Source organism: Parasteatoda tepidariorum, chromosome 3, assembly GCF_043381705.1.
Source record: "Parasteatoda tepidariorum isolate YZ-2023 chromosome 3, CAS_Ptep_4.0, whole genome shotgun sequence".
NCBI lineage: Eukaryota > Metazoa > Arthropoda > Arachnida > Araneae > Theridiidae > Parasteatoda > Parasteatoda tepidariorum.
The window spans coordinates 29,179,637-29,195,021 of record NC_092206.1 but is presented as its reverse complement, the minus strand read 5'-3'; the positions used below and the strand labels follow the sequence as shown (position 1 = coordinate 29,195,021).

The window sequence follows — 15,385 nt, the reverse complement described above, 5'->3', positions numbered from 1 at the left end:
TTTCGAGGTCACCGCGTGCGAGAAATATCAATTGACTATAGAAATGATAAATTGATAAACAAACAGCTGAGTTACAGATAAAGAGCAAGTGTTCGGAGTTAGAAGTCCGCTACTATGCTATTCAGTCAAAGTCTACGGGCAGAAAAGCGTGTTAGCAGGTTTTTACTTCTTCGACCTAAGACTATTGCTTCATTGGCGATTGTGGCCCATTTTATTTTTTGAACCGGCTATGTGGACAGCAGGTCATAAAGTTCAGGTAAATAGAAATAATTGTTTATATTACTTCACTTTTCATATTGAGGGTCATAATTTTATATTTATTCGAAAAGGAAATAAATGCTTTACTGCTCCTTACATATTTAAATTTTTTTTTATTACTTTCAAAAATGATTATAATAACTTCGATAAAATAAAAATAAAATATTTCCTTCATATTATCCTACTTGTATTAAAATAAAAATGGAAACATTCTGAACTTAAAATTTAAAAGTACAGGATGCATAACTCAATCAAGGTCGCTAGTATGTTAGATGCAAAAACAAACCAAAAAAGAGGAACAGTCGAGCAACGTGCATTTATCTAGAAAATATGAACTTATATAGTGATGACACACTCTGTAATAAGTTTGAGGTTGAAAACATTCGATGAATAGTTTCATATATTTTTCCGCTTTTTAGAATATAAAACCTAAAACAATTTTTTATTGATAATATAACATTCTATTATTTTAAAACATAATATTCTATTATTTTAAAAAGATAATAAAACCCGATAAAAAATGTTTGTAAATATAGAAGAACGAAAATAAATTATTAAATGGAATAATACGGAAAACAGTTAAGTCGTGATTAAACAGCGGTTTCTATGCGTCAGATGCATAGTATAAATGAGTAATGAAAAATTAATAGCTCCTCCTCTTAGTTTATGTTTTCAAAGATTTCAGATTTTCTGGATCAGGATTTAATTACTAGGTTGGCTCCTGTTTCTTTATTTGGCGAGTAAAAGTCTTTATTGTGTAAAAAATAATCAGTGAGGAAAAATTTGATTTTTTTTTTTCAAATCTCAATGCTAATTAATTACAGGGCGTCTAAAATAAAAATAACAAGCAATTATTCCCTAAATAATTAAGATGATCAAAACTATTGTATTTCTATTGTATTTAATGAATAATTAATTATTTAATTTTACTAATTTTTATTATCATTTTACTTTTTATTGGTGCACTGTAACTATGAAAGTTAAATATCAATAATCAAAATGTTTTACAATAATCGAAATTAATGAATACGTGAATGACAAATAATTTACTGAGCGTTACGTGAACTACTGTAAGTCGGTAGTTTTAATATATTTATGTATCAATCATATCTTGAAAGCAAAAGGAAAAAATAATTGTAAAATTCTACCAATCTGGATGTGGTGCGTCGAGGGTTAAAATGCATAAATTTTAAAATCATTTTAACAGGCTGCGGAACAAGTACAATTACAGGAAACTAATAATGTCAATTAAAAAAAAAGATATCTGCAACCCCTTTAAAAAATACATTAGATACCAACAATGATGGTAATCAGATAAAAAAAAAAAATTTATTGAGATAAATTGAGCAGTAAACTGTCGACTACTTTTTCGTGCCACACATAAAATGTTAAGCTGAATATTTCGCATCTGAATATAGTGCTGCCATCTATTAATGCAAATGAAACTTCTTTCCAAAAAAGATATTCGATTGCGTTAACTTTAATAAGTTCATTGACTTAGTAACACGTGTTACAATAAATAAAAAACATAAGAAATCTAATAATTTTAACCGATATTCACTTAATAATTTTTATTTGCATAACCCAATTCAAACTTTTTACAATCTTTGCTATTTTAATGCAAATCTTTAAATTTGAAAAAATATTTCTAAGAATTTATCGTTTAGCTTAATACTACACTGAGGTTATTATTTAAAATGATGTTTACTTATAATTTCTCACTGCTTAATAGAATTCAGACGCACTATTTCAATTATGAAGTCAAAAATAGAGAATGTTCACAGGAAAAAAAAATCAATAAGTAGATACTTTGCAATACAAGACACTTCAGATAAGGATCAATTCAATTTGCATATCTAAATACCCGTGAGACGAAGCTATTTGAAATATTTGAGAAATGAAAAAAATTTCTTTCAGTGCATCTTTCCTTGTGGAATGTAGCAATGACCTACGGCAATCGTAAAATAAAAATAATTATTTATCCTAAATCTAACGAATTTTCATATGTACTATTTTCCTTTCTTATTTAATTTTTTAAGTGTGCTTCTCAGATATTAAGTCAATAAATTTTGAAGACAAATTATAGAATAACACATTTTTATTGCCCCCCCCCTGCCCCCACTATAAGAGATCCTTCTCTTTTTTTCTTTTTTTTTTTACCATAAAAGTAATACAGGAAGGTGATAAGCGTAATCTTCAATAAATCTAATCGATTACCCTCCCTCCCTATCCACACACATACATCATATATAAAGACATTAAGTAGTGCTATATAAAAGTTAGTTCTCATTAAAAGTAAATGAGAAAAGTAAAATTAATTTTACCGATGACATAAATATGCACATTGTTTTTTCAATTATTAAAATGTACTTATTTCTTAGATTTTCATTTGATGTGCAATTGGGAAGAAGAAAAAACACACCCTGAATGACTTTCAAATTGTTCCTCAGAAATTAGAATTTTAAAGATAACGACTTTTTTAAAATTCGAGTTCTGAAATTATTCGACCGATTTCGCTCAAATGTAAAACTGCATCCATTAAAATGAATACCTTACAATTCAAAAATTGTATACCTTACAATTTAAAATGTTTTCGTCTATTATTAAATAAAATAACAAAAAATAATAAATATTCGCTATAAATTATCTTTTGCATGGAATTATCTTTTATTAAATTTTTTAATTGCGTGAGAAAAAATTTTTTAATTTCGCTAAAAAAGTTCTCGATGTATGGCGAAATACGCAACAGGTAAATATTAAGGGGTCCAAACATTAGACCAGTCTCATAACCAAATTGGGACCCATATTTCCCAGATTGCGGCTACCCCCAATGGTTTGAGGGGCAGAAATCGGAATCCGTCAACAAAAAAAAAAAAAAGGTAGGTTTGTTTCTTCAGAAAAAGAACTTTATTGTATCTGATTTTGCAACTTAAAATATCTTCTGCACTAATTAATTAGCCTATTTGAGATCGCCCCGTAGAGCCATTAAGATTGTGTTCTAGAACGTAAAGATCGGATCATTAGATCAAAAATTATTTAGAAAGGTCCGTTTTTTCCCCTCGCACTGTACTTATGATGCATTTGGTATGTTTACAGCCATCAGGGGTCTGTCCAAACATTTTGTGAAAGGTCCGTTTTTTGTAAAATTGTGAAAAAATTACTCGCAATTTGTGAATATAAAATAAACGCTAATTCACATTCTTTCAACCAGGGTCCGCTTTTGTTAATTTGTGCAAATAGGGTCCGTTATTGCAAAAAAGAAACTTTTTCAAGGAGCTTCCAAATTGCAAAGATATACAAGATTATGCTCAATGCTGTAAAATTATAATTAAAAAAATTAAATTTTAAAAAATAAACAGGCAATGCAGCTACTAAATAAGCGATGCAACATACAAATATTTGGCATTTAGCCTATACTGCTGAACGCAGAATATTAATTTCGGACGAATAAAGGAAGAAGCGTCTGCGGAAGACAAAATTTAGTTCGTTTACGTCTGTCTTTCTTCCCCCCCCCTTCCTGGGAAGGGTTTATTCGATTAACAAAACAATAATGAAGATAAACAAATTTGTGAAGGGTCCGATTAAAAGATAAATTATTTTGTGAAGGGTCCGTTTTTAAGTTAAAATATTTTGTGAAGGGTCCGTTTTCATGAAAAGATATTTTGTGAAGGGTCCGTTAACGGACCCAAATCTCTTCTAAACAGACCCCTGACATTTGACAGTTTATCATGCAACTAATTTAATATTTATAAAAAGATGATAACTCGGACAATATCTTAATATTTAATTAGTCAGAAACTATGAACTTAATTAAATTAGAAATCCTACAGACAGGCAATGAATGCTACTTAAGTGGTACGAAATCATTAATGAGTAAATAGTAAGTAAATTGAAATATATATAGACAGATAAATATGTGTATAGTAAATTTTTAAATGAATTTCCTCTAATGCTTTCAAGACAATGTTTTGGAAAATTCTTTTATCTTTTCTACTTTTTATAACAAATTATGAATGAGCAGATGTAGAAATCAATCACCGTGTCTTGGTTAGCATTAAGGAGTCTATATTTCTTCCATTATCAACGACTTTTATATGAATTTTATTTTTTTCATAGGGAAATTTATTTTGTTATTGGTTCGTATTGTTATTAGTACGTTTTGTTTTTTAAAAATCAATGAAATCGAAACAGTTTCGCAATAACGATCGTTTATTATTTATTTCATTAATCGGAGACAGTCATAATAATGTCATTATCAGCCACTTCACGGCTAAATGAATAAAATAGAACTCGAATAAAATTTCGCTTCTTAAATCATTAACTAAATATTGTCTGTCACCTAAACAAACATAACAAATCAGAATCCGCAAAATAAAAAGTAGGAAATCCGGTTATTTAAGATTGAAGTAAGTTTTTACAGGCAAGATAGAATGAAAATTAAAGAAAAAACATTTTTAATATCGTTAAGAAGCTTGCAATTTTTCCACAAACCAGTTGATCCGCTTTTCAAGATGAATCAGTTAAATTAATAATCAGCAAAATAAAAAGTAGGAAATCCGGTTTTTTAGATTGAAGTAAGTTTTTACAGGCAAGTTAGAATGGAAATTAAAGAATTAGCATTTTTAATATCGTTATAAGGCTTGAAAATTTTCTTCAAATCCGCTTTTCACGGTTGAATCAGCTAAACTTTTAATACGAATTTTAATTTCAATATTAAATTAAATTACAAAATTTATTGCTAGAGAGCAGAATGATTACTTCAAATGAACCTACATTTATTTTTTAAAAACTATTTTGAAAAACATTTTTTTAAATAAATTATTCTAATATATAATAAATAATTATTTTAATATAAATTCGAATTTTGAGTAACAAATGTTATATGTATTTATTTGACTTGTAATCATGCATACATTGTTTTCATTTTCTTATAGAGTTCTGTGTATCGTGAGCTGGTAGAATGGCTAGGCTAATACAAAAATTTACCAGTAAGTATAAAAATTACATTCAATACGAAAAAAGAACCTTTAAAAAGAATATCTAATGCCATGAGTCTGTCTACGTTTTTTTATGAGGTACCAATTTTGCAAAAATTTAGACATAATTCGTGAAAATTAAAAATTATTATAACAAATAAACACAAAAATATGGTAAGTTAAGAAAATATTTTCAAAAATTGTCACTACAAATAAAAATTATTTATGACTGGTATAACTGGTAAATTTCTTTATATTTTTCCCCATATATTCAAAAATAATTTTGCTATTTTAAGGTTGGGGCATAAAATTAAATCCAAATTTAAAAATCATTGTCGATAGTTAAATTTCAACTTGAATTTAATAAAACCATGCATGTAACAGTACTAGCACTAAATGCTCTTCTCATTATGAGAACATCTTCACCTATAGGTCATACAGAAAAGTTTCGCAGAAAAGAAAATGTTTCTAAAAAATTAAAGGTCTGTTTGAATAAATTTACAATAGTGTTTAAGATAATGTTTAGAATAATGTTGGAATTTTGACTTTCTGAAAAGTTTATAGAGGAAGAGCCTTGTCGTTTCATTTTTTAAAAAATCAACAAAACAAAAAAGCTTGCTTCGATATGATGTGAGCGAACGGTTAGGCTTACCACATTGCACTATCTGACCAAAAACTTTTTGTAAGAAAGCTAGCAGAAAAGTTCCTCTTTTCCTTAGATTGCAATGAGAATGGGATTTGCATGAGAACTTGCTTTTTTAAAAGTATTTCGTGAAACACCGTTTTTCCTAAAATTAAATTCGTGAAGGCACCGCTAAACGGTAGTAAATTTACCCTGGACAGACCCCTGCTAATAGTGACGATTATTTCCTTCGAGCTGAGGTGGCTTAATAGATAGATTGTCTGTCTCCCGATGAGGTAACCCAGGTTCGAATCTCAGCATAGGCTCGTCAAAACAAATCCTGCTCCTGATTTACACCGACCACAAAGCTGACTTAAAATATTCTGAGGGGTAGATGGATAGTGGATTAGAATCTTTTTACTGTCAGGCTAATCATGAGAGGTTTTCCTCTTCATGTAATGCAAATGCATGCTTGTTCCATCAAAAATAGTCTTTCATGAAGTCCAAAGTTTCAGTTAGTTTCAGTTAGTCCAAATACTTGATCCAGAAGTTCCCTTGTATTCTGGATTCTACTTAAAATTAAGAAGTTACAAAGTTGAACATTGATAATTGTTAACTCAGCAATGGATCAACTGCTCAACTCTAGTTATAACATAAAATATCTTCTTTAATTTTCACATATTTTGGTTCATTAAGGCAAAATATATGAATTTAGAGCCATAAGAATCAGCAATAATAATAGCTCACAAGTTTTAAGTCTACTGTTAAGTAAAGCACTATTGATCTATTTTTAGTTAAAATTTCATAAAAATAAACTTTTTCAAATGTATTTAAAACAAACTTTTAATTTTTCAAATAATATTTCTAAAGTGTCCCTTTTACATAATATAACATTTATGCAACAGCAAACTTATTGATGAAAGAAGTCAGAAATTAAGACTTTAACAATTTGAGATCAATCATGGTAGCAGCCTGGTCAGCTTTGCGTACCAGCCCTTTTAACATCCCAAAAACTAGTACTTGCCTATCAGCTCAGTGGGCTTCATGCCAAATGTTTTTAACAATTATAGAATAAAAGCATTACCACTGTTTAATCTCAACTCCCAAACATTTAATACAAATTGTAAAAATCTGACAAACAGCAAAATTTGAATTTCTAATCTCATCTGCCTCTTTGCAATATGCTCATAAGAAAAGTTATTAGTAAGTTTCACAGAAGGATATATAAGTACAGTAGGGGACCAATTATCCGGTTTTCTGAATCGCTACAAAAAGACGCTTTTTTTTATTGTTAAACCCACCTTAAAAAAAAAAAATTTTTGGAAATAATCTTAAAAAGAAAAAACGATGAAGTAATACACTAATGACTATATCCAAAATGATGGCAAGGTAAACATCTTTCAAAAAAGAAAGAAAAATCCTAAAGTCTTATGAGGAAAAAAAAATATATTTTTTTAATGGCGGGAAAATTTTTCGAATTTCGTTTTGGCTTTCCGGTTTTCTGATTTCCGGATAACGGGTTCTGTACTGTATTAATTTCTTTCATAAAAAGTTTATAAAAAAATTCATAAAACATACTAGTGGATCGTTATAAGCCCAAAAGCAGAATTATATTTTATATTACAGTAGGGAACCGATTATCCGGAACGATCGGGACCATCGCTATTCCGGATAACTGATTTTTCCGGTTTTCTGAATCGCTACAACAATCGCCAACTAAAAAAAAAAAAATTTTTTTTTGGAAATAATCTTAAAAAGAAGAAAAAACGATGGAGTAATACTCTAATGATTATTTCCAAAATGATGGTAAGGTAAACATCTTTCAAAAAAGAACGAAAAATCCTAAAATCTTATGAGGAAAAAAAATTTTTTTTTTAAATGGCGGGAAAATTTATCGAATTTCGTTCCGGTTTTTTGGTTTTCCGGTTTTCTGATTTCCGGATAACGGGTTCTGTACTGTATAACAAATTATCCATAGGTATGATTGAAAATAATTATTTATTATCAATTTTGAAAATTGTTTTCAGTGATGAATAATTTTATTATGCTAATTATTTTACTAAAAATAAGGAGTCTTTAGTTAACAATTAATTATATACAAATGTTTACGCAATGAAACCAGCAGGATTAACATTCATAGTTAAGATTTTTTTGCAACTACAAGTTAGAAATTTTAACACTCTTTCCTTCTAGCTATAAATTTATGATATATGTACTAAAAATCAAATGAAAGTAAGAGCAAATTTTAGTTATTTATTCAAAATTTCTTCAATTGGGTACTTGCAATTAGAGATGACAAATATGTGATTAGGTCTAACCATGTGAATTAAATCTCATGCTTGGGCCAAATCACGTGGTTGTGCTCTAGTGGTTAACATTACAGTAATTAAGCTTGGTCTATTATCATGATGAATTAATTTTCAGATCACATTTAAATAGATACATGTATACAAATTCTCGTCTGTGTGTCGACCCTGATTGGCTTCTGAATCGTAGCATACAACAAAGGCTGATTTACCCATGATGACGTATGGGACATTTCTGTGTGATCTGCCGCTTCAACTACTATCGCCAAGGTACCAAATTGATTTTAAATAGGAAAAATTTTAAAATATGTAGGGGTGACTACGAGTTGGCTTTCCAATTTAGTCCCGTTATGTGATTTTTTTTCCAGCTTCTAGCAAGCAACTATCCAGGAGTTACTGAGACTTCGCAATTATTCTGCACACAGATCACGATATGGAAATAAATGGCCTCAGTCATATTATAATTAAAATATTAGTCAAGTTTAATTAGTTATGAATATTTAAGGTTTATAAATAAGACATGGTTGATAAATTTGCGAAAGAATTTACCAAGGAGAAACAAAGTGAATGTGGACAAAGGAAATTAAAAAGGTACCTTTATATATACCTACATTTGAATAATAAAATTACTAATATTAAGTTACTACAAGTTAAAATGTGAAACAAGTAATATAAAACCAAAGTCATCTGATGAATTTGAAGCATAATTGACCTAAAACCCACTATAAACATTTTTTTAAAAATGCAAATATAATAGTTTACATTTTTTGTAATGTAAACATAATACCCCCTTTGTGCAAAACAGTTGTAATTTATAAAAAAACTCAGACATAATAAATGTTGTTCGAACAATACTGTTTAGTGAATTTAACACATAATCGCACAATGCGCAGTACTTCGCAGAATGTAAACAAACTACACAACATTATACTAAGAATAACAGTATTGTAGAAGTATAGTATATATTTTTTCCGTCGATTTGGATGGATTAAAACAAAAATACATATTAGACTATTTATTAGTAACAAACATTACACAAAATTTAAATTTTAGGTAACGCATGTGCCAGTCAAATATCATCCTAATCGAGAATAACCATTAAAAGATTTTTAAAAATTTTTTTTAAAAATAATGAAATACAAAGTAAAATAAAAATATTAATAAATAAATATACTTACGTTAAATCACGCAAAAGCGTTGTGTAAATTAAAAGCATGTATTTCCATCCTCCAATGAATATGTAAACTACAAATGCAGCGAAAAACGAAAAACAAAAATAGCAATTAAGAACTATCCAAAATGCGAAAAGGGTCCCCCAAAATATAACAAATCTCATCATGTGCTCAGTCTTATATAAAGCCCCATTTTCATAAATATCGTGCACGATTCTTCTAATTATTCTTTGAAGAATCATTGTGAAAAGTTTGTAATACAAATGCAAAATTAGAGAGTTCAGAGAGGATATTCGTAATCGGAATTATCGCTAATTACAATCCATTCTTTATAAGTATAATATTACACACCTTGAGGCCGATTTAAATCATTGAAACGAATTAATTTTAAATATACGTCATAAAGAATTACGGTGCGATGAAGATTTCAACTGATTTGTTTTGCTTTTGCTCTTTAAATGCACCTAAACGATTACGATTAAAGTTTTCTCATATAAATTTTTTAAATCGATTTTTTTTCAATATCGAATACAGCGCCATCTATTAAATTTCAAGAAAAATGATAGCTAACTTGAATAGCTGTTAAATTTTTAAATATGTTTCACTTTTGATAAGTTCGCTATTCTTTGCACTGCACTTAATTTTTACGTTTCATCTTCAATTAGTTTTACATCATTATCGGAACTAATATCACTGAAAAAATCGCTCGCAACTCTAGTAGGACCGGTGCCCCAGCGTCAGTTGCATATTACAGGGAGTTCGAAAAACAACTGAAACATTGCGATTGCATCATTATCTTCCAGTCCATGAGATGGACTGGTGGGCACCTATGTTATTTTTTATTATTGATTTTTTTAATAATTTATTTTAGGAAGTCAATTACTAACCATAAACATTTTTACATTAAACTTTATTTTAACTATAGGATTATTTATTGGGCATTTACAAACACATTAGTGTATTTTTTTTTAATCACCCCATAAAAAGAAGGGGAAATGATATAAAATAAAAACAATAAAAGGGTAAAACACTCTGCTGAATTGTGAAATAAAATTACATTAAATAAATAATCAGGGACTACAAATTTTTTGATCATTGTACTTTTAATAATTCTTAGAGGACGTTTTATCTGCTCAAGTTTCCTTAGTTTTCATCAGGTAAGTATTGCACATGCATTGTTATAACATTTACATTTTTATTGTGGATATACATCATGCGTAAGAATGATTTAAAAGAGGTTTTCAACAACTAGAAAAGTGTTTTACAAACAACAAACTTAAAATAATAATAAATAAATAAAATTTGCCATGCACCGTTTAATTAAAAAAAATTCATAATTTATTTAGCTTTTTAGGAAAAAAATTCAAGTATTTTATGTTTATTAATTTCGTACTCTTTTTTTTTTATATATATAAAGAGGGAAAATATCAAACTATACATGCAAATTATAAGAAAGCGCATTTTTAGATCAGTTTATAACTTTAAAAAACAGTATTTGTTAATTGCATAAAAAAATAAAGAAATGCTGAATTGAAGTGATTGTTGTTTACTTATATTAAATTAGCTTTTACAGTACTCATTTATTTATTTTATTTTTCTTTTTTTTTTCTTCTTCAAAGAATCAAACATGAAGCATTTTATACATAAAGACATGAGACTATTAACATCGGCAGTATTAGTAATTTACAGACCTAAAATGAGTCCGTAAGTCAAAAATGAAGTTGGAAAAAAAAATACGCATTTATGTGAGCAAAGTAATATCTAAGCGAGGAAAAACAAAAATATTTTCGAAATCTAATGAATCAATACCGAGGAAGGCAGTATTGAAATAATCTAAACCTCTTCGATCATATTCTGGAGGTAAAAGAAAAGTAGGCAAATGATTATTAGATAATTTCTTACAAGCAATTAAACTGTTTCACCTGTGTTCTCCATCCCATCTTCCTTAATGGTGATTCGACAGAATTTAAACCAAGAACATAAACGCATTTGGGATTGCAACCTAAAATTTAAATGAAAGCGAAAACTCGATCTCTATCGACTTACAATTGAGGAAAATGGGATAATGATAATAATAAATTACTGCCATGGTGGGTCAGGTGTCGTTATAAACAATAGATTCTTGAATAAAGATATATGCGCTTGGTTTAAAAGTAGATTTAAATGTTTAATTTTTTAATCCATCCTATTAAGCTGCGATGGCTCAGGGGATAGAGCGCTTGCCTTCCAATGCAGTGAACCGGGTTCGAATCCCAGCGATGGCTGGTCGATACGAATCCCGCACCAGGCTCGCACCGACCATAGCGCTGACGTAAAATATCCTCAGTGGTTGACGGATCATGGGTTAGAGTCCCTATTTACGTCAGGCCAACCATGGGATGTTTTCATGGTTTTCTTCTCCGTGTAAAGCAAATACAGGTTAGTTTTATCAAAAAGTCCTCCACGAAGGCAAATTTCTCCCAATACTTGATCCAGGAGTTTCCTTGTCTTCTGGATTGGGTTCAAAATTACAAGGCTACGGAGTTGAACATTAGTTCCGTGATTCGTTTTGTTACAGAATTGAATGAGACCGAACCCGTGACGATAGCGCTAATATTTTAGAAGATGGAAGGATTCTTAATATTTAAATTCAATTTCAGATCTGTACTTATTTACGATATTGCAGTCTAGACAAGCGTAACACTGTTTCCGAAATATTTTTCTCGCTAAAGAATTAGCTTTTCTTCTGTATAAAATGTACTATTTTCGAATAGCATTTTGTATTAACAAAACCTTTGCAAATTCTAAATTATTTATTTTATTGGCGAGTTTTGTCCTATTTAATTCAACCTGAAAAATTACATTGGAAAATGCATCTGACTTGTCTACATAGCTACCAGACAGCTATATTAGATCAGACGCGTGAATAAGTACTTGTTTAAAATTGTAATTTTTATATATAAAGATTTTTGCAACATTTGAGCCATTAACGTGTATAGATAACGTGTATCTATGCACGTAGCAGTAACGTGTATAGATAAGTTCAAAAGCAAAATTCTACCCTTTGTTCATAACACCCTCACAGCTTTTAAGCTATTAGTTCAATTGCTATAGGATTGGTTTTATTCGATTCAGTATTAAACATTATAATAGAAAACAAAGCCTTATTGATCTGAAAAGCAATCCGTAAGTACTCTCTCCCTATTTCTATTCCTTACCAAAATCTGACAAGTGAGTTTATGCAACTTTTTACCACTTACTATGAGGAAGGTACTTAACAGTTTGCTGCAGGTTAGAATTTTTGTTTAAATTTTGTACCCTGTTAAAACCTTATTTTTAATGTACTATATGAATGATTCATGACATAATAAGTGAATTAACAAAATATACGAATCATTGAATCAACGATTCAAATTTGTGAATCGGTTAGTCAGAACACAAAAGTTTATATAAGTCTATAATTTGTAGTACTAAGTCAACATACATGATTTTTAATAATAAATGTTTCTTTTTTAGTTATTTCCCAATTGTTATTATTTAACAATAAATAATAATTTGTAACTCAACATAATATTAATAATTAAAACAGGCAAAGCAATTGTAAGATCAACGAAGACATCATTTGTGGAATGAAATTATCAATTTAAGAATTTTAGAACTCTGATCAACCTGATGCTTATTGAATGTATAATTTTTGTTGCTAAATAAAATAAAAATGAACATATTTATTGTTATTTTGTATAATTATTTTATTTAGACTCCGCAACCACAAAAATAATAAAATCTACAATTTTTAAAATTTTTACACTTTTTAAAAAATTATTTTAGTCTTCATGCATAAATAACATTCTCATAAAAGTACGATAATAAAGTCAAGCTTGGTGGTGGTACTTATTCCTCTTGGCCCAGAACAAGGCTAGACCAAGTCCAGGAGACCGTTCACTGACAGAAAATCAAACACCATCTGCGGATCCTCCAAAATAAAATTTTTCTCCAGTCCCATATAGGACAGCAAATGATCAGGTGAGGCCTGGTGAGCATTACATTTTAGGCATACAGGGAACGTCTTTTGGCCCTGAACAAATGTTAGTCCGCGGGTATGACCAGTGATTAGTCTTGTGATAGCTGTCTGCAGTTTCCTATTACCTTTTAGCTCCAGGGCAACCCCAGGACTATTTTGTTGATACCAATCATGACTAGGTGGAATCCTTCAAGTCCTGTTATTGTCGGCCTTTACTTTAGCATAGATTTCATTGTATGTTAGAAGGCCACTACTATCTATGGGATCATTGGAGCCCTCCTTGGCCAGATCATTAAAGTGAAGGTTCACGTGGGAGGGGATCCACTGAAGATGCATATCATTGTGATAAGAGTAAGTCATCAAATTGTCGATGATATTTAGGCCAATTCTGTCACTGATGTTTTGCCAATTACTCAGGTATTGAACTGAGCTCTTACTGTCCGTGAAAATCCGTGAAGTCAAGCTTAGCACAATGAACTGAACTGTATAAAACATGCTTGTGGCCCTTTTTCCATTCATCTTTAGCTTGAACTTCGTGGTGTTTCGATGAGGTGGTGGAATGCAAATGAAGTAAAGGACTATTCATGTGGATAGATGATCATTGAGTTCTGACTGCATAGCACAATATTATGCACCTTAATATTAATGTATGCATAGCACAATATTAAGGTTGTAGCAAATTTGTACGTTATTATGATTCATCTCACACCAAATTTTCTAAAACTATAGTAAAAAATTGGTGGAAAGTTCTTGTTTGTTACGTAGAGTTATATATATATATAGTTATATAACTATTAAATATAGTTATTAACGTTAAAATATAGTTATTTTAAAAATGTCTAGATACAAATTTTTACCTGATAATATTAGTTATAATATTATCGGAATATAAGTATTATAATATTTAAATATAATAATACTTACATCTTTAGATTACATAGAGTTACTTTACAGTTCCTGAAAACCACCTAATAACATTGAATTGAATTGAATAGCACAAGTTTCAAAAAAGGACACGCTATGCCAAACAAGCGTTTCTTTTTTTTTAATAAATGTAAAATACATATGACAAATTTCTTTTACTAAAATACGTAATATATAGTTAGTTTAAAAATTCCATATACAAATTTTTATCTGATAATATTAGTTATGATGTTACCGGGACATAAGTATAATAATATTTAAATATTATATCATCTTTAGATTACATAGAGTTATTTAACGGTTCCTGAAAACCACCTAATAACATTGAATTGAATTGATTAGTACAAGTTTCAAAAATAGACACGCTATGCCAAAACAGCGTTTTTTTTTTCCTTTTAATAAAAATAAAATACATATAACAAATTTATTTTACTAAAAGACATAGTAATATTAAAACTATGCATAATACACAAATGCATTCAAAAGTCAATACAATTTGATAAAAGTGTAACCACATAATCAGTCAGACAATTTGCTTTAGTTTTCTGTTTATAAAATAGTTTAGAAGTGCCGAATTGCATAAAGCAATTTAAAAAAAATATGTAATTTTATCTCTGATATCTCAGGAAAACAATTTTAGCTAGTAGAACTGGGAACACCCAAGGGGTCAGAAAAATAAAAGTCTTAAAATAAAGCTTTTCTTTTTTTTAAAATCATGTTAGCAATAAGCAATCTCTGGGGAAAATATTTTTCCTTATTTAAACTTATAACACATGAGGGAAATTAACGATTTGAGTAGACTGATACAATCCGATTTTTGTGAAAAATTGAAATTATTTTTGTAAAATTTTTTTGCTGAAAACATTTTTTTTTTATTCCGATTTTTGCTTAAACATCCATATGTTTTTCCGATCATTTTTAGACTACCTCACAACGTTTTTGGATTTAATACATTGTTACGACAAGCGAATTGCGAATTTGAGATATCATTGTTTGATATGTGACGAATCCATCGTCAGCGCACATCATTTGATGATAATTCTTTCGGCAGTTATTTATCATTTTTTGGCTCCTTTACCTTTCACATGGTTTTTCAAATTCAAATATTTTTAATACGATGTGAAAGC

General features: G+C 29.2%; 1 protein-coding gene and 1 long non-coding RNA gene across 2 annotated transcripts in view; one reads left to right on the top strand and one right to left on the bottom strand.

Annotated features, from left to right (window-relative positions):
* The window catches only part of LOC107439297 (Fatty acid transport protein 1), a 97,122-nt gene extending 87,317 nt beyond the window's left edge, over positions 1–9,805 (bottom strand). The window contains exon 1 of the mRNA XM_071178448.1: positions 9,341–9,805. Coding sequence (XP_071034549.1) covers positions 9,341–9,576 — 236 coding nt within the window. The 5' untranslated portion in view covers positions 9,577–9,805. The remainder of the gene's footprint in view (positions 1–9,340) is intronic.
* On the top strand, positions 120–7,274 carry LOC139425138 (uncharacterized). Its single transcript, XR_011636370.1, has 2 exons — positions 120–256; positions 5,193–7,274. It is a non-coding gene; the product is annotated as an uncharacterized lncRNA (long non-coding RNA).
* Positions 9,806–15,385: the final 5,580 nt, after the last annotated feature.